At 44.2% G+C, this 18,896-nt stretch overlaps 1 protein-coding gene across 1 annotated transcript; it reads right to left on the bottom strand.

The window, feature by feature from the left end:
* Positions 1-228: 228 nt before the first annotated feature.
* On the bottom strand, positions 229-18,314 carry ppp2r1bb (protein phosphatase 2, regulatory subunit A, beta b). Its single transcript, XM_041873799.2, has 15 exons — positions 18,179-18,314; positions 17,197-17,287; positions 16,850-16,950; positions 16,465-16,697; positions 16,045-16,192; positions 15,524-15,679; positions 14,407-14,521; positions 14,214-14,284; positions 10,467-10,601; positions 8,856-9,029; positions 8,383-8,443; positions 3,553-3,707; positions 2,358-2,500; positions 1,930-2,021; positions 229-1,721 (listed from the first exon to the last, which is right to left on the bottom strand). Exons 1-15 carry the CDS (start codon positions 18,272-18,274, stop codon positions 1,705-1,707), a joined length of 1,788 nt encoding a protein of 595 aa, XP_041729733.1. The 5' UTR covers positions 18,275-18,314; the 3' UTR covers positions 229-1,704.
* Positions 18,315-18,896: the final 582 nt, after the last annotated feature.

Raw genomic sequence — 18,896 nt, 5'->3', positions numbered from 1 at the left:
CATGCGCAGTCTAATCTTGCTCATTGCGGTGCTGCTGTGCAACGTAATTTCGCCGATTACCTTTAAGGCAACAAAATCTGTAAATTTAAGGGTGTGCAGACAACTAAACAGTTGCAAAAGTTTATATTGTAGGTTTGAGTAAAACAATTTGTATTACTTTATTCAGTTCAAGTACAGCATCACAATTGTGGAGAGAATTCAATAAAAACCAAAGCAGGGTCTTCATGATATGGGACAATCAAGGTTTATTTATTTAAGAGACCGATGAGAAATGGGGAGGGAGACAGTGAGGGAAAGTTTATTTTGACTAACTGACCAAATCATTCACACCCCCTCTTCCCATCCCTTAAAACATTATACAGCCATCCACACACACAGAGCCCTGCTATTCTCAGTGCTCCAGTCCTTTTAGCTGCAGTGGTCAGCCTTGTTCAACTGACTGAATGACAACCCGTGAGGAGTGATGCCTTGTCTTTAGAGAACACAACTTAATTTCAACAAAATTAGAACCATCAAGAGTTAAACCTTACGAAAGCTTACTAAAAAAAGCCATTGCTCATCAGTAATTGGCACAAAGATTAAGAGCAATATAGCAAGAGAGATTGGACAATTACTCCCACTGTTCCCCCCCCCGCATCAAACAAAGGACTCAGAAAAAGAAATAAAGCCAGGGATGAACTGAATACAAACTAATCTATAATGACATATCAAATGATGGGCAACACTTTGTGGTGGTCCTCATTACTTAAAAGGATACTTCGGGATTTGGGCAATGAGGCCCTTTATCTACTTCCCCAGAGTCAGATGGACGTGTGGATACCATTTTTATGGCTCTGCATGAAGTTTGAAGGAAGTTACTAACTAGTGCTAGCATAATTGCTAACTAGCGTTAGTTAACAAATGGCTCACAAAAGTACCTCTAACTTCCTTTATACTGGACAGACATAAAAATGGTATCCCCAAGTTCATCGAACTCTGGGGAAGTGGCTAAAGGGCCTCATTGTCAAGATCCCGAAGTATCCCTTTACGTTTCGATAGAACACTGTTGTGTATTACTCATTTCTCAGACAAATTCAACCATATTTCATTGTACACACTGAACACCTGCACAGGACAGAGAGAGAGGATGGGGTGTTGCGCAACAGCTTTTATGAATACATGAGAAACGTCCCCGAGAGGGAGCAGCACATGTAAACAAATATGCGGGTGCCTTAGCCTTGCAGAGTCTTCACGAGCAAATACAATATCCTTCCTCACCATCTGCTGCAGCAATAGCATGTGTCTAGCACTTGGACATGCAACCAAGAGCTGGTCACGTGTTCTGGGTGTTTCGTACAGAGAAATGTGGCAGCGAAAGGGGCCGTGCTAATAGTAATGTTGTAGTCAGTGGCTATGTATGTAGGGGAGGACTGTGTGGGTCAAACCAGCAATGCTACTTATGCAGTGGTCAGCATGCTGTGCTAAATGCATGTTTCATCACACTTGGAGAAGCAAAAGATTTACAGCGAGGGGAACTTAGCCTGCGCTTTTCCTGGACATTTTATTATCACAGAGTAAAGAAAACATTAAAATAGGTGTTAATAGGCTCCATTAATTCTCCATACATCACCAGTTGCTCTTGAACATCAATAAATATATTGTGAAAAGTGTTTGCAATGTCGTGACATCTTGGGTTGTTGTTTCCTATGGATAGCCAAGCTTGGTTTATGCAAGGGCCAGAACTATGGGGAGAAACAAGGAATCAGAATGACAAGAAGGAAATGCATTCAGCAGGGCATATTATGTATAACAAACATGTAGCACAAGGACTAACGGCAGCTCTATTCAGGACATTTCTATCTGCAACGTTCCACAACATGTGCCTAACTGAACGTGGCCCTAGTGAGGAGACTTCATACAAGAAGAAAATGGACAGAGTACTATACTTACCACTTATAGCTTCCTGGGCAAAGTACTTAACATCCATATCTGTGTCTGTGTCTAGTTTCTCCAGGACTGGTTTCACCTCTGTCTGCAGAGCACTGAGAAAAACAAAACGTTTCACACAGGGCACACATTTTCCCACACTCCCGTGCCATAATGGATTAGCTGACTGGTAGGAATTAAGCTTGGACATGGAGATCTGGGTCGTGTTCAGTAGACGCAAAACATACTGTGACGGAATAACTCAAATGAGCATCCTTACTGGGCCAGTTCAAGCAAGAGTCTCAGTTTCATAATATTTGCTCCCGTTTTGTGCCTACTGAACACAACCCTGATGTAGACTGTGGTCAATTAATTGGAGATGGTTGTTCAGGTAGGCCTGAATGATATGAACGAGGGCTTTGTGGTGTTTGTGGTGGACGAGGAGGACCTACTTGCTGTCCAGGACGGGGCCGATCTTCTGGAGGGACTTGGCCACATTGAAGCGCACATTGGCCACCTGGTCGTTGGACATCTTGAGGACCACGGGCAGCATCTGCTTAGTGGTGATGTCCTGGCCACAGACCTCAGACAGAGCCTGGGGTGGATGACACGGAAACCAACAACGCATAAACATATGATCGGTTAGACCCAAGTGACTAAGTTGCTCTGGATAAGAGCATCTGATAAATGCCTAAAATATCAGATGTAAAATAATAATAAATGACAAGAATAACTGACTGGGACAGAAAGTTTCCTTAAAAAAATAAAAAAGTATGATTGTTTTAGAAGTAAAATGATTGCCAAAGATGACTTGGTTTAAATCCATCTGAGGTTTAATGAGATGAGCCCTATACTACGAATCAGGTTTGAAGAGTAAGCGAGGTAACTTTGGTCAATTCAGAGTTAAACTCGAGATAACCGGTGATACGAAAATGCCTCACCTTTTAGCCAGGTACATTTCTATGGCAGCGAATCCTTCAGAACTAATCTGCTCCAGGGCAGGCCACTCACTCCATTTACCCTGAATGAAATGACTGAGCAGCGAGGTGAGGACCAATGAAAACAGATTCCCTCCCTTTCGCAAAGATTGCGTCATCATCCACTTCATTTGAGGAAGACGAATGATTAAATATTTTATGAATCAAAAGGTGTTAAAAATGTGTAATATTAAAATACCCATCACTAAACGTTTAGTAATGACAGCAAGCATTTGAAAGTTCACTCATAGTAAAACTTTTGTATGACTAAATACAATTATTTTATCGATATGGTGGGGAAAAAAACAGCCGTTTGTGCATTGATACGTGATAAAATATGCACTTCTAATATCCTATTTTACACCATAGCCTGCTAAATCGGCAAGCACTTCTTTCATGTTGATTTCGGCAAAAATGAAAATGTGGCACTGACTCGCCCATGGATTGATGGTTCAGCATCAACTCAAAGAATAGTTTGGCATTCAACTAGCCATGTGCGACACGCACGCAAAGTTACAAGCCTGCTTGAGTTGGCGGCAGCAACATGATCAATATCCACCTTCGTACTATGGCTAGCTTTATAAAAACCTGAGTAGATCTTGCTTCCATCGTAGTATACGCCTATTGTATCTGAGGGTGGGTGTGTGTGGTGAAGGTCATGAGGACTCACGTTGATGCAGAAGAGCGTGGTCATCCTGTGCAGGTAGTTGGGGTCGTTGGCCATGCCCAGCACCTTGGGCACGATGGTGTTCTGGGCCCACTCGGCTCCAAACTTCTCCACCAGCTTCATCAGGTTACAGGTGGCTGCCTCGCGGATAGCGTATACTGTTGAAAACAAACACACGCTTAGAGACCTTGGCCAGTAGAACTAGATACAGTTAGGCCTAGTAGTTTCTTTTTAGTAGTAGTCAGGAAAAAGTGTCAGGGTTTTCCTTTACAAAACTATAATATTAATAGTTGGACCTATTGACTAGCATTACTCAAATGAAATGGTGATCTGACAGAAAAGAAAATGCGTACAAAACTCAATTACACAGAGATCAAAGTTCAATATAGACATATCCAAACTCTACAAGCGAGTAGGCCGTCAGTACACTACTCAGGAAAAACCTCAAGTACCCGGCGCTTGAAAACATTTGCCAGGATTCTTGGTTCTTTTGAGCGCTTTTCTAGCCATTCCAGTTTGGCAGCCATCTTTGGCTTATTGTCACAGTTTGTTTGCCAAGTAACAAATAAATAGAGTGGCAAACATTCCATTTGCATAGAAAACATTCCCATCAGTAATCATGGCTAAAGAGGCTAGTGACTGCAGAACTGCTAAAAAACACACTCAATTGTGCCCAGAATACAGTGACATTACATCTGGGTACACACAAGCCTGATTTCCTGATATTCGATACTAGCTTTTGGACAGAGAGACCAGGGGGCCTGGTTACAACTCATTTCTAACCCACTGACCTAACCCTATCATCTGGCCCTTAATACAGCCATAAAGAGACTGCTAGAGAGCCAAGCTGGGGCTAGAAGAACATTGCCATTAGACTGTGGAGCAAAGGCTTTGGAGCCACAATGGGATATTAAAACCTGTGTGATACTGGCCGTGTCAGAAATCTGTCTTGCCAACGTCTTACTAAAAACACTGTGTACTAATCATACTACTTTGAACGTACTGTTTAGTATAAATGTATGCAGTAAGTAACAAGTAACATACTAAGCACACCCATCCTGAGAATATGATCTAATGCTTAATTGCGCTGTTTCCCACAATTCGTTCATTTTGGTACAGCCCATCCTCTTATCAGCTGTTGTCAAACAAGTGGGTTTGAAAAGACGCTTCTCTTACACAACACGTAAAGTGTTGGTCCCATGTTTCATGAGCTGAAATAAAAGATCCACGAAATGTTCCATACGCACAAAAAGCTTTTTCTTCAATTTTATGCACAAATTTGTTTACATCCCTGTTAGTGAGCATTTCTCCTTTGCCAAGATATTCCATCCACCTGACAGGTGTGGCATATCAAGCAGTTGATTAAACAGCATGATCATTACACAGGTGCACCTTGTGCTGGGGTCAATAAAAGGCCACAAAAATGTGCAGTTTTGTCAACACAATTGTTGCACATTGCGTTTATATTTTTGTTCAGTATATTTTCCCCATACCCAATCAGCCTACTATTTAAAACGCAAGTACAGGTATTTGGACACGGCCACTGTGTCTGACAAATGTATAGGTAATGTTCAACTATTGACCCGTCTGCATCCTGTTTCTTATATTCCTACAGCCATGATGGTTGTTCCATAACTCCTGAAGGGAAATGGGGGATGTAAGGTAGGTTGAGGTATGCAGTGGTGAAATTGCCCCTAGACACTGACTATGGGTCAGTTTTGCATTTCCCCCAATAATAACTACGGTTAGGATTGGGGGAGGAAATCCTGATCCTAGATCTGTAACTAGGGAAAACTGTCACCCAGAGCTAAAGAGATGCTTCCATGCGAGAAACAAAGCAGGTGTTCTGAGGAGGACAAAGATAATCTAGTCTAAACACTGAGGACAGCTCTCAGAATACATTTTTTCTAAACAGGATTAGTACAGATGCACTCGAGTGATAGGCCAATAAGACATACAATCTTGCTGTTCAAGGCTTTATAGACAGGTTGGCTGACAATGTCACGAATATGATGCGCGCATCGATGTGGCCGGAAGGTGCGAGTTACGATTGAATGGTCAGATAGTTTGCAACAATAACAAGAAGCTGCCAAGAGGGGAATCATAGGTGGCTCGTTTCAGTCTTGTTTTGGCTGATGTTATGCACGGCTTCCCCTATATTCAATTAGCACTCATTTAAAACATCCCCCATTTTTTAACAGCCCCCCTGCCCCCACCCCTCCCAATTTGCCAGTTACTGACTGATACAGTGCATTCAGAAAGTACTCAGACCCCTTCTCCACTTTGTTACATTACAGCCTTATTCTAAAATTGATTAAATAATTTCCCCCTTAAGCTACACACAATACCCCATAATGACAAAGCAAAAACAGGTTTAGATTTTTTTTGCAAATGTATTAAAAAAACAGAAATACCTTATTTAAATAAGTATTCAGACCCTTTGCTATGAGACTCGAAATTGAGCTGAGGTGCATCCTGTTTCCATTGATCATCCTTGAGATGTTTCTACAAATAGGAGTCCACCTGTGGTAAATTCAATTGATTGGAAAGGCACACACCTGTCTATATAAGGTCTCACAGTTGACGAGACAGGATTGTGTCGAGGCACAGATGATATGGGGAAGGGTACCAACATTTCTGCAGCATTGAAGGTCCCCAAGAACACAGTGGCTTCCATTATTCTTAAAATGGAAGAAGTTTGGAACCACCAAGACTCTTCCTAGAGCTGGCCGCCCGACCAAACTGAGCAATTGGGGGAGAAGGGCATTGGTCAGGGAGGTGACCAATCACCCGATGGTCACTCTGACAGAGCTCCAGAGTTCCTCTGTGGAGATGGGAGAACCTTCCAGAAGGACAACCATCTCTGCAATACTCCATCAATCAGGCATTTATGGTAGAGTGGCCAGACGGAAGCCACTCTTCAGTAAAAGGCACATGACAGCCCGCTTGGAGTTTGCCAAAAGGCACCTAAACGACTGACCATGCGAAACAAGATTCTCTGGTCTGATGAAACCAAGATTGAACTCTTTGGCCTGAATGCCAAGTGTCACGTCTGGAGGAAACCTGGCACCATCCCTACGGTGAAGCATGGTGGTGGCAGCATCATGCTGTGGGGATGTTTTTCAGTGGCAGGGACAGGGAGACTAGTTGGGATTGAGGGAAAGATGAACGGAGCAAAGTATAGATGAAAACCTGCTCCAGAGTGCTCAGGACCTCAGACAGGGTGAAGGTTCACCTTCCAACAGGACAACGACCCTAAGCACACAACCAAGATAACGCAGGAGTGGCTTCGGGACAAGTCTCAATGTTCGAGTGGCCCAGCCAGAGCCCAGACTTGAACCTGATCGAACATCTTTAGAGAGACCTGAAAATAGCTGTGCAGCGACGCTCCCCATCCAACCTGACAGAGCTTGAGGGGATCTGCAGAGAAGAATGGGAGAAACTCCCCAAATACACGTGCCAAGCTTGTCGCATCATACCCAAGAAGACTTGAGGCTGTAATCGCTGCCAAAGGTGCTTCAACAAGTACTGAGTAAAGGGTCTGAATACTTATGTAAATGTGATATTTCCGTTTTTTTTATTTTAATACATTTGCAAAAACGTCAAGGCGTCTGAATACTTTCCGAAAGCACTGTGTGTGTACATACATTCTTTTTTTCTCCTTATGTCTGAAATGAGTATTTGAGTCACTCGAATAGCAGAAAAACAGGGTATAAGCAATGGCCATAAATGTGCTTTACAACTGCACATGTTCTCTCAGCCACTAGCTAGCTAACCAACAACTAACAATGTTTTTGAGAGACAGGTGCAAATGTATTTGTGTTTCAATAAACATTTGGAGACTCAATATAGTCTGCATGTTGTCAACAGTCTAACTCATCCTGTCAGTTTTGCCCCATAGTTGCACAAGTGCAGGTTGTTGCTAAACAACCAACCTGTCTGTAGGACCATCTAAAAAAGGAGCAGGTTAAAATGTTTATTTCTGGCGACGTGAAAAGGCAGACAGAAGAGACGTAGCCAACAAGGTCTCCAAATCACACCAGCGCATTCAAAACACATAAAGTAACTGTAAACTGCAAGAAGATTTGCCTATTTTCAGAGTAGGGGTGTCACAATACCAATATTTTACTAGTGATGTGATGATAACAGACCAAGTATCACGATACCGAGTAGCATCTTGATACCCAGGACGCCTGTTCACATTTTCTATACGTTCTGCACCTGTGCTGCACAAAAACCTGTCCCTGTAAAAATAGAGAAGGCTACTGCAGAAAATAGCTGATTTGCTCATTCCAAATGCCTACCTGTGATTGTGTATTACAGTATGGATTGCATCCCAAATGGCACCCCATTCTCTATATTAAGCGCACAACTCTTCACTAGAGCCCTATGGGCATTGGTTAAAAGTAGTGCACAATACAGGGGATAGGGTGCCATTTGGGATGCAGACTGTATTACAGTATGTTTCCCATTCTATCCAGCTCAGCTAGAGAGGAGAGGGCAGGAGTGAACATTTCCCTGGCCTCTCCCAGTCCAAGTCACTGGGTTCTTGTCAGACCTGTCACTGGCACAGCCGTGAGGCTGAGAGAGAGCTGCAGCCTGACACGTCTCCCTCTCTCCCCCCCAAACCACAGAGGATGCGGGGGAGGGCGGAAGCTGGAGTTGGGGAAGAACTGCTAGCTTAGAGAGCAGCATGGGACATGGTCCGTCTGGGATGTGACCCACCTCTGTCCAACGTTAGTATCCTACTACTCCCACTGACTCATCTCACGGTGTGGACACAGGACAAATGCATTGAACAGAGAGTGGTGTGTATCGGGGGGGGGGTCTTACCGTGGTCAATGAGCCATGCCATGCAGAGGGTGTTCAGCTTCTCATCAAAGAACTCCACTCCCTGCAGAAGAGATTAGAAGATCATCCATTTCTAAACTATTTTCACTTCAAATCCAAACATTACAGTGCGAGCAACACTATTACTGAATAGTAATTTGGGGTATGCCACTTTCTACTTAGAAAGCACAAATAAAGCTAGCTGAATTACTTATACATTGCATAGCCATTTTTTACAATGATATTGGGTGACCAGCACTTGCCCACCATAAACTGTGGCACATACGCATGGCACAAGGCAGATGTAGGCCACAGACAGATGTGTGATTAGGGGGAAGGGAGGACGGGACAGACCGAGGTCTCCTGAAGTGGGGCTGGAGGGTTGAGTCACAAACGGTACCCTATTAGGGCTTTGATCAACAGCAGTGCACTATATAGGGAATAGGGTGCCGTTTGGGACGCAGCCGAGGACTCACCAGCTGTCCAGCCAACAGGGGCATATACTCGATGATGGCCAGGCGGACCCTCCACTTGGCGTCCTCGGCCAGCTCCACGATAGCGGGCAGCAGCGACTGGGAGAGCTGGCGGATGCCGATCACCTCGTTGACACAGTCCAGGTTGGAGATGATGTTGAGGCGCACCTCAGGGCACTGCAGGGAGAAAGAGGGAGGGAGAAGAGAAGAGAGAGCAGGTAAGACTGCAGTGAGAGAGATCTCTTGTATAGGTCGTGGGGATAATTACATTAGGGAACATTACATTTCATATGTCCGTCTTCATTTAAGAATGAACGTCATTTTATTTCAAGCGTTCTTAAGGTGGAAAAATTTTGTGACAGAAAATCTGAGCTATTGCTTATGCATCCCCATCTGCTTGTAATGACGCCTTTCTTGGCTCCAATCTCAACATTATAAACAATGGCTAAAATAATTGCCAAAGACCTTCCGCTCGTCCCCAACTCATGCTGCCAGTCCCAGACACTTGATTCTTAGCCTCCGAATGTGCAGACAGATTTTACACTTCACATCAAGCCAAATAGGATACGACAGAGATGGCAGCCAGCTGAGGGACAGTACACAATCCAAGGACTAAATATTTGGATTAGAAATATTGAAGAATACAGATAATGTTTATATCCGTGAGTCATTCAGGGCGTTTTGCACCCCAGTTGTCCGTTTGGACTAATCCTTTATGACACAAACCCTGTCAACTCAGCGTTGGCTGCAATGCAAACTAGAACATCTTTTAATAGTAAGGCTGTCATAGATGACAGCCAACCATGTCTCAGTGTATTTGTGCACCTTTATTTTTTGCAGGGCAATTCACGTCATCTACCCAAACCTTACCACTCCAGTATTAATAATCCACCATATGCCTTCGGAAAGTATTCAGACCACTTGACTTTTTCCACATTTTGTTACATCACATCCTTATTCTAAAAGGTGCTTCAACAACATACTGAGTAAAGGGTCTGAATACTTATGTAAATGTCAGTTTATTGATAAATTACCAAAAATGTATAACAACCTGTTTTTGTTGTCATATTTCCCCATAATGACAAAGCAAAAACCGTCTTTTTTAGATTTTGTGTAAATAGAGGGGGGAAAAAACAATTTAATCAATTTTTGAATAAGGCTGTAACCTAACAAAATGTGGAAAAAGTAAAAGGTCTGAATACTTTCCAAAGGCACTATATGTAAATGTAGTCCGCTAGCGCCGACGTCTTAAGTCATCTGGATTTTGGCTGCGATACAGGTTCATTTAGGAAGGATATGTCAGCATGAATCCACACAGAATGAAAACCTCAAATAGCCTACCACCACTAGAACATATGTCACCAGGAAAAAGGTTCAAACCCTCTAAGGGCCATCCCTAGGTTTATACTCCGGTAGGGAGCCAGCCAGGTACATCTGATCCTGAGCCTGGCCAATAGCATTAGAGGATATTAAGGGGGTGATCAGATTAGACATAGAAGATATTTTGCCTAGTCCAAGAATTCCTTCACACCCTCCCAATTTCAGCCTATTTTTTGCCATTTGGTGCCTAATGAATAGAACGAATAGGAGCAGTAATGAATCAAAGGTGATTACCTCGTCCTTGAGCTGGGCCAGGAACAGAGGCAGCAGGTGCTCTACTGTGTTGTCTTTGCCCAGAATGGTGGACAGGCCCATGATGACAGAGGCCAGAGCAGACTTCACATGCTGGTTGGTGTCAGACACCAGTTCCTGTCAGGAGAGAAAGAGTCAGATATTGCAGTGGACAGGGACAGCAAATCAGGTCTTTTCAAATAGGGCAATATTATGTGACAATATTATTGCTACATTGTTATTTCCCTCAGGAGAAAAGTGGCATCGAAAAAAGTTAGAGAATCACTATTACAATGTTCCTCAAGAGGTGTATAAGGCCACAAGTCCACATCCTGCCCATAGAATACAGTGCCGTTGTGGAAAAGGTAAGCAGAAATTAGCCTCTGTGTTGAAATGAATCATCTGTTTACGCAAGCTGATCCGGTGCTGTGAAGCGTTACTCTGCTCTACAGACCAGACATTTACACTATATATACACACACACAAAAGTATGTGGACACCCCTTCAAAATTTGTAGATTTTGCCATTTCAGCCACATCCGTTGCTGACAGGTGTATAAAATCGAGCACACAGCCATGCAATCGCCATAGACAAACATTGTCAGTAGAATGGCCTTACATCGTCATAGGATGCCACCTTTCCAGCAAGTCAGTTCATCAAATGTCTGTCCTACTAGAGCTGCCCAGGTCAACTGTAAGTGCTGTTATTGTGAAGTGGAAATGTCTAGGAGCAACAACGGCTCAGCCGCAAACTGGTAAGCCACACAAGCTCACAGAATGGGGCCGCTGAGTGCAGAAGCGCATGTCCTCGGTTGCAACACTCACTACAGAGATCCAAACTGCCTCTGTTCGTCAGGGAGCTTCATGAAATGAGTTTCCATGGCCAAGCAGACGCACACAAGCCTAAGATCACCATGCGCAATGCCAAGCGTCGGCTGGAGTGGTGTAAAGCTCGCCGCTATTGGACTCAAATCACATTGTATTTGTCACATACGCCGAATACAACAGGTGTAGACCTTACAGTGAAATGCTTACTTACAAGCCCTTAACCAACAAAGCAGTTTTAAGAATACCAAAAATCTAAAAATAAAACAAGAAATCAAAGTAACAAATAATTAAAGAACAGCAGTAAAAATAACAATAGCAAAGCTATATACAGGGGGTACCGGTACCGAGTCAATGTGCGGGGGCACCGGTTAGGCGAGGTAATTTGTACATGTAGGTAGAGTTATTAGTGACTATGCATAGATAATAAACAGAGAGTAGCAGCAGCGTAAAAGAGGGGTGGGTGGGGGGGGCAATGCCAATAGTCTGGGTAGCCATTTGATTAGATGTTCAGGAGTCTTAGAAGCTGTTCAGGGGTAGAAGCTGTTTAGAAGCCTCTTGGGACCTAGACTTGCCGTGCGGTAACCGAGAGAACAGTCTATGACTAGGGTGGCTGGAGTCTTTGACAATTTTGAAGGCCTTCCTCTGACACCGCCTGGTATAGAGGTCCTGGATGGCAGGAAGCTTGGCCCCAGTGATGTACTGGGCCTTACGCACCCTCTGTATTGCCTTGCGGTCGGCGGCCGAGCAGTTGCCATATCAGGCAGTGATGCAACCAGTCAGGATGCTCTCGATGGTGCAGCTGTAGAACCTTTTGAGGATCTGAGGACCCATGCCAAATATTTTCAGTCTCCTGAGGGGGAATAGGTTTTGTCGTGCCCTCTTCACGACTATCTTGGTGTGCTTGGACCATGTTAGTTTGATGGTGATGTGGACACCAAGGAACTTGAAGCTCTCAACCTGCTCCACTACAGCCCTGTCGATGAGAATGGGGGCGTGCTCGGTCCTCTTCTTTTACCTGTAGTCCACAATAATCTACTTTGCCTTGATCACGTTGAGGTTGTTGTCCTGGCACCACAAGGCAAGGTCTCTGACCTCCTCCCTATACGCTGTCTCGTCATTGTCGGTGAGACAGGGAGAGGTTGAAAATGTCAGTGAAGACACTTGGTCAGCGCATGTTCGGAGTACACGTCCTGGTAATCCGTCTGGCCCTGCAGCCTTGTGAATGTTGACCTGTTTAAAAGGTCTTACTCACATCGGCTACGGAGAGCGTGATCACACAGTCGTCCGGAAAAGCTGATGCTCTCATGCATGTTTCAGTGTTACTTGCATCGAAGCGAGCATAGAAGTAATTTAGCTCATCTGGTAGGCTCGTGTCACTGGGCAGCTCGCGGCTGTGCTTCCCTTTGTAGTCTGTAATAGTTTGCAAGCCCTGCCACATCCAATGAGCGTCAGAGCTGGTGTACTCTGGAGCAGTGAAATCTCATTCTCTGGAGTGATGAATCAAGCTTCACCAGCTGGCAGTCCGAAAGACTAATCTGGTTTTGGCGGATACCAGGAGAACGCTACCTGCCCGAATGCATAGTGCCAACTGTAAAGTTTGGTGGAGGAGGAATAATGGTCTGGAGCTGTTTCATGCTTTGGGCTAGGCCCCTTAGTTCCAGTGAAGGGAATTCTTAACGCTACAGCATACAATGATGTTCTAGATGATTCTGTGCTTCCAACTTTGTAGCAACAGTTTCAGGAAGGCCCTTTCCTGTTTTAGCATGACAATGCCCCCGTACACAATGCGAGGCCCATACAGAAATGGTTTGTCTAGATCGGTGTGGAAGAACTTGACTGGCCTGCACAGAGCCCTGACCTCAACCCCATCGAACACCTTTGGGATGAATTGGAACACCAACTGCGAGCCAGGCCTAATCGCCCAACATCAGTGCCCGACCTCACTAATGCTCTTGTGGCTGAATGGAAGCAAGTCCCCGCAGCAATGTTCCAACATCTAGTGGAAAGCCTTCCCAGAAGAGTGGAGGCTGTTATAGCAGCAAAGGTGGGACCAAGTCCATATTAATGCCCATGATTTTGGAATGAGATGTTTGATGAGCAGGTGTCCATATACTTTTGGTCATTTAGTGTATTTCCGCAAGTTCTTATTTACTCAAATGCTTTCATGAAAACAGTTTGCCATTTATCCCACATGGGTTAATAATAGCAGCACCTAGCTCATATACTGTATTTCTGTCATATTTGGACCAGCTTTGAATAACATTTGATAAGGACTTGGGATTTCACAAAAAGATGGTATAGGCTATAATTGTACTTTTGTATTTTATGCTGGGGTTGTTCCTATAAGAGATTTATTGCCCAAAAATATATTTCCAAAACAATATAAAAAGGGCCGACATTTAAACTCAGGAACCAACCAGTGAGTTCTAACACATCGACAGTGAATAGGTGTTGTGTGGTGGTTTGGTAGACATTTTAAATACAACAGTACCCCCTGCTGTCCAAAGGCTATACTGAGCTCAAGTCCTCATCTCTTCCTAGGCCCCAACCTACGAAGCATAATATCCTCCCGGCTCACGTATAGAAAGTACGGTCAAGAACAACAGGTTAATCAGTTTAACTATAACGCTAGAAATTGATTTGTGGGTGTCTAAAAATATCCACTGCTTGTGCATTTTCACGTCTGAACACGAGAATTTGCTTAACTCGCGTTATTGTCAAGACTTCAGAACACAGGACTGCTCGTCTAAAGCACTACAGCTATACATTTTTGAAAAGATAAATGCTTTTTTTGCCCCTTCGTTGGTCATGGGTGCTAGGAGTTACTTCCATCAAGTGAGAAATTGACAGGTCAAAGACACCAGCGCACGTAAATTAACAGAATAAAAAAGGGATAAAAGTGAACAGTGACTTTTTTTTATACCTTGACACAGGGCAGAATGTGAGTCATGATGATGGTTTCTCTGCTGTCTTCTGGAAGGTTCTCGCAGAACTCTGAGGACAGGAATGGTGTTTGTAAATACCGTGGTCTATTAGACGTAAAAGCTTCTCATTCAAACCGTTCTATTTTATTCAACAGCTTTCTATGGACTGGCGGATAGCATCCAGACACTCACCCTTGACCTTGTTGGCGGCGGCGGCTCGGACCTCAGCCTCGCAGTCCTTGAGCAGATTCTGGAATGCTGGGACCAGGTCATTCTTGGTGATCTCTGGGCCAACCGCTTTCTGGAGCTGTGGAATCAGTGACATGGCAATTAACATCCACCACTAAACCTGTGTGTGATACTCCATGACTAAGACACTGAACTGATGGGATTCAGGTTGTGAACACATAGGCTACAAAGTCCATGGTAGCAAGGAGGAAAGTGCACAAAACTATTTGCCATTGCCAGGCTTTAATTTGTGTGGAAGTTTCCTGCCAACTGTTAAATTGGCTGAGGGAACTTCTACTCCTACCAGACTACAGACATAGCAATTAACATCCAGCAGAGATCTCTATCTACGGCCCTGACACGATCCCACCTTCAAACCTTGCTCTGAGATTTGCTGATCAACACACTAAACTAATGGAATTTGGGTTGGGAACACAGGCTCCCAAAGGCCATGGTGGCGAGGGGGAAGGTGGTAGGAGACCGTTCAGTAAGTGTGGTGCACAAAAAAACATTTGCTAAGCTTTAACGTGTGTGAGGTTGCATGAAAGTCTTTACATTGATTGACTGAACTTCTACAACATATTATGAAACAGTGGCAATATGACCCATTTTATACTAAATGACAACAGAATGTCATATGGGTTAGAAATCAATGGGTTAGTGTAGTGAACGTAAGTGGCAATGAGGACATTAAGAAAGTTCTACGCTGGGGGACTAAGAACATTACAGGCCCCCATAATTGTCCTGCTATCCATGTCCACTCCACTTTCCCCTTGGAGCATTGTATTACTTAAGTTCAATCCAGTAAAACAACTGAAAATATAACTCATCCTACTAGACTAAAATGATAGCAACATTTGTGCAAATACCTCCACCAAATTTGAAAAATCTATTTCTCAATTTACCACAAAAACGTTACGGATAGGCACACTAAAAACTACAAAAATCACCCTTTTAAAGTGACCATCTGTGAAGCATTGAATGTCGGCCCCCATTGCTTCCATTCCAGGTTCAGTAAAGCAGCAAATATTTTAGAGGCATTATGGCTACATGCAACATATCAATGTTTCCACATGCTTGCCTCAGAGAACTTGTCGGCCACCATGTAGCGGACCCTCCAGGACTTGTCCTCGGCGGCCTGGCGCAGGGTGGGCATCACAAGGGTCTCCAGGTCCTCCTGGGGCAGCAGCGTGGCGATGCTCACACAGGCTTCCACCGCCAGCAGGCGCACTGAGTCCTACAGTCGGGGGGATCATGGGATTATTTCTCATTGTGCCAATTTAATAAAATACTGTAGCAACACCATAGAAATGCATCGTGTGAACACACGATCCCCATGGGACGGATTTCATGGTTTAACTGCTGAGGCGTTGGGTTAACAATAGCTAGACCCGGTTTTGAGTCCCAGTTGGGGCTACCTACTGAATTAGCTGAAATATGATTGTTCTATTCCCATTCAATATTCATCCATCCCCATTCAAAAACACATTTTGTATGGCCATGTTATTTCCACTGGCCAGTCGATTTAGGAATTGGCTGGTAGAATTCCAGGCACTTCCCACCGCAATGTCACAGAACGCCCTGTGTGCGTGTATAGAGTACCTGCTCATCGGAGGCCAGTGCAGTGAAGAGGGAGATGATGTCACTCTTGACATAGTCCAGCTCCAGAACCTTGGCGAATTCCCCAAGCTTGGAGGCTGCGGCGCGGCGCACCATTGGAGTGTCATCTGAGCACAGAGTGCGGAAATGCCTGTGGAGAGAACATACCACCCACCGTCAGACCATACTTCCATTGTATCTCCTCTACAGAAAAAGAGTGTAGCTAATCATCCCGATCTGATTGATTTGGAACTGAAAGGCGAGTGTGTGACTAGCCCCTGATATGAGCCAAAGTAATGTCCGCAACTCTAATATTATGCTCCTAGTGATTATTGGGGACACACATAATAGACCATATTTCAATCCCCCTGGGATCTTCGCTAATCAGGTCTTAGATACATCCCTCCTGATATAGCTACTCACTGGCGAATTTCAGCCTTGACGGTGCTGGACACGCGGGGGTAGCAGACGCTGAACAGGCCACAGGCAGAGGTGCGGGAGGTGAACCAGTCACCACTGGCCAGCCTCTTCACCAGGGGCTCAAAGTGCACCTCCAGGTCCACAGGAGAGTGCTCCTGGGAGATCTTGCGCAGAGACTCCACCGCCTTGTCTCGCACCACCGTTTCCTCCACGGTAGCCAGGCTCTCCAGAGGCGGCTGTGGAGAAAGACAAAGGGACATAAGTATGTGTTTGTATATGTAGTGTAGCTGACTGGATATGTTGAGAAAACCCATGCATGTACACCTAACTCTGTCAAATTGTGTTGAATATCTGTATGCATCTTATATGCTCAATGCCAGATACATACCAGCAGACAGTGAACATATTCTGGGCCTCCCACCAGCATGGTGAAGTTGCCCAGCTGCTCAGCCAAGGCAAGAAGCACCTCATCCTCATCATAGATGGTGTCTACAAGAGGTCAGGTGTGAAACATCATTGGCATGACAACACAATTAGATTGATGAATTCTACTGGCTTCAATGCATGCTATCTCAGAACAATTTCCAGCAAAGTGCCAATGTTGATGCTGGTTGTGCAATGTCCGGTGAATCTCTTTAAAGAGTGTTGACTCAGTCAGAATTATTAGCCTTTCACAAGTCTTTACTCATGACTCATGAGGATGGCTGTAACTGGGGTCTTAAGGTGAAGACATACCTGTGAGGAAGGGGAGGAGTTCAGTGCGTGTCCTCTCCACTCCAAGGGCCAGTGCGATGGTAGACAGCTTCTTGATGCTGTTCAGTCGCAGCTTGGAAAGTAAACAATGACAGGTGATGTTATTACATGAAACTTACAAGAGGAGACACCATTATCCATAAAAAGATTCTTAGCATTTCAGTGAGGCAAACTATAAAGACTATTTCAGATGTGAGCATTTCAGAGAAGAAAAATGTGTTCCCATTTAGGTGCATTCCTATGAACATGATTCAACTTTTTTCTAGAGTATAGAAAATGTGTGTGTTTTTGTAATGATTTCAGAGACACCAAAGCAAGATGCAGATATAGTACATACCTAACCATGTCAGTAGTTACCTAGCTAACAAGTTAGTTACAACATGAAAATAATGATAATCTCACTACCATTACCAAGGAAACTACGTAGTTAGCAGCTATATACATATTTGAGCTTGCTAATTAGCATACAGTAACGTTATCATGTATGTATTGTACATTGATATTTCAATAATAAAACAAGTAGCTAGGTTCATCTGCAAGCTAACATACGAATTTGAGCTAGCTAGATAGTTAACGTTTATTAACTAGTTCGCTGCTAACTACAGTAGCATAGATAGCCCGGCACACTAGCTAGCTAACCAAGTGACCCATTAACTAGCTAACATTAGCTAGCAGCAGTTACTTTTACACCGTCAAATAACTAGTTAGTTAGCTAGCTATACATTTTTGGCTGTAACTAAATACGACATGCAGCTATTCCGTTTGATATTTATCACACCAAGTAACACGCTAGACAGCTAGTTAGCCAGACTGGGTGCGCCGGGCTGAGACTTCATGAACAGGCCAAAAGGCCTCGGGATGTTAGCTTACTATCCTTTTTGACATCAGACATGTTTAAGTGAAACAAATACCACCAATATAATATCCCATTTGAACGTCGTATGAACAGAGCATCGGTGATTACCTGCACATCCTCATTACGAAGCTCGTCAATGAGCACGGCGATAGGGTAGAGGGAATCGTCTCCATCAGCTCCTGCCATTTTGGATTTGTGTTGCATTAAGCGCAAAGCGATTCACTACGGGGTTTCTTACAAACAACCACCACCAGGGGCCTCCTTTCTCTACGGACTTTTATCATCGTCACTAGTTACCACAGTCACAAAGTCAGAAACCCCGCCTATTTCTCATGTTCCTCTTCTTAAAATCAGATGTTAAACCTAACCTTAACAGTGCTCAGTGCCCCCAACTGCTCGGCGTCCGACCGCAAGGCACTACAGAGGGTAGTGCGTACGGCCCAGTACATCACTGGGGCCAAGCTTACTGCCATCCAGGACCTCTATACCAGGCGGTGTCAGAGCAAGGCCCTACAAATTGTCAAAGACTCCAGCCACCCTAGTCATAGACTGTTCTCTCTGCTACCGCACCGCAAGCAGTACCGGAGCGCCAAGTCTAGGTCCAAAAGGCTTCTTAATAGCTTCTACCCCCAAGCCATAAGACTCCTGAACATCCCCGCTGCTGCTACTCTCTGTTTATTATCTATGCATATTCACTTTAATAACTCTACCTATATGTACATATTACCTCAATAACATCGACGGTACCCCCACACATTAACTCTGTGCCGGGTACCCCCTGTATATAGCCTTGCTATTGTTATTTTACTATTATTATTTTTTTACT

This window comes from Coregonus clupeaformis, chromosome 5 (genome assembly GCF_020615455.1).
Source record: "Coregonus clupeaformis isolate EN_2021a chromosome 5, ASM2061545v1, whole genome shotgun sequence".
Lineage (NCBI taxonomy): Eukaryota > Metazoa > Chordata > Actinopteri > Salmoniformes > Salmonidae > Coregonus > Coregonus clupeaformis.
This window is presented reverse-complemented; position numbering and strand designations above follow the sequence as displayed.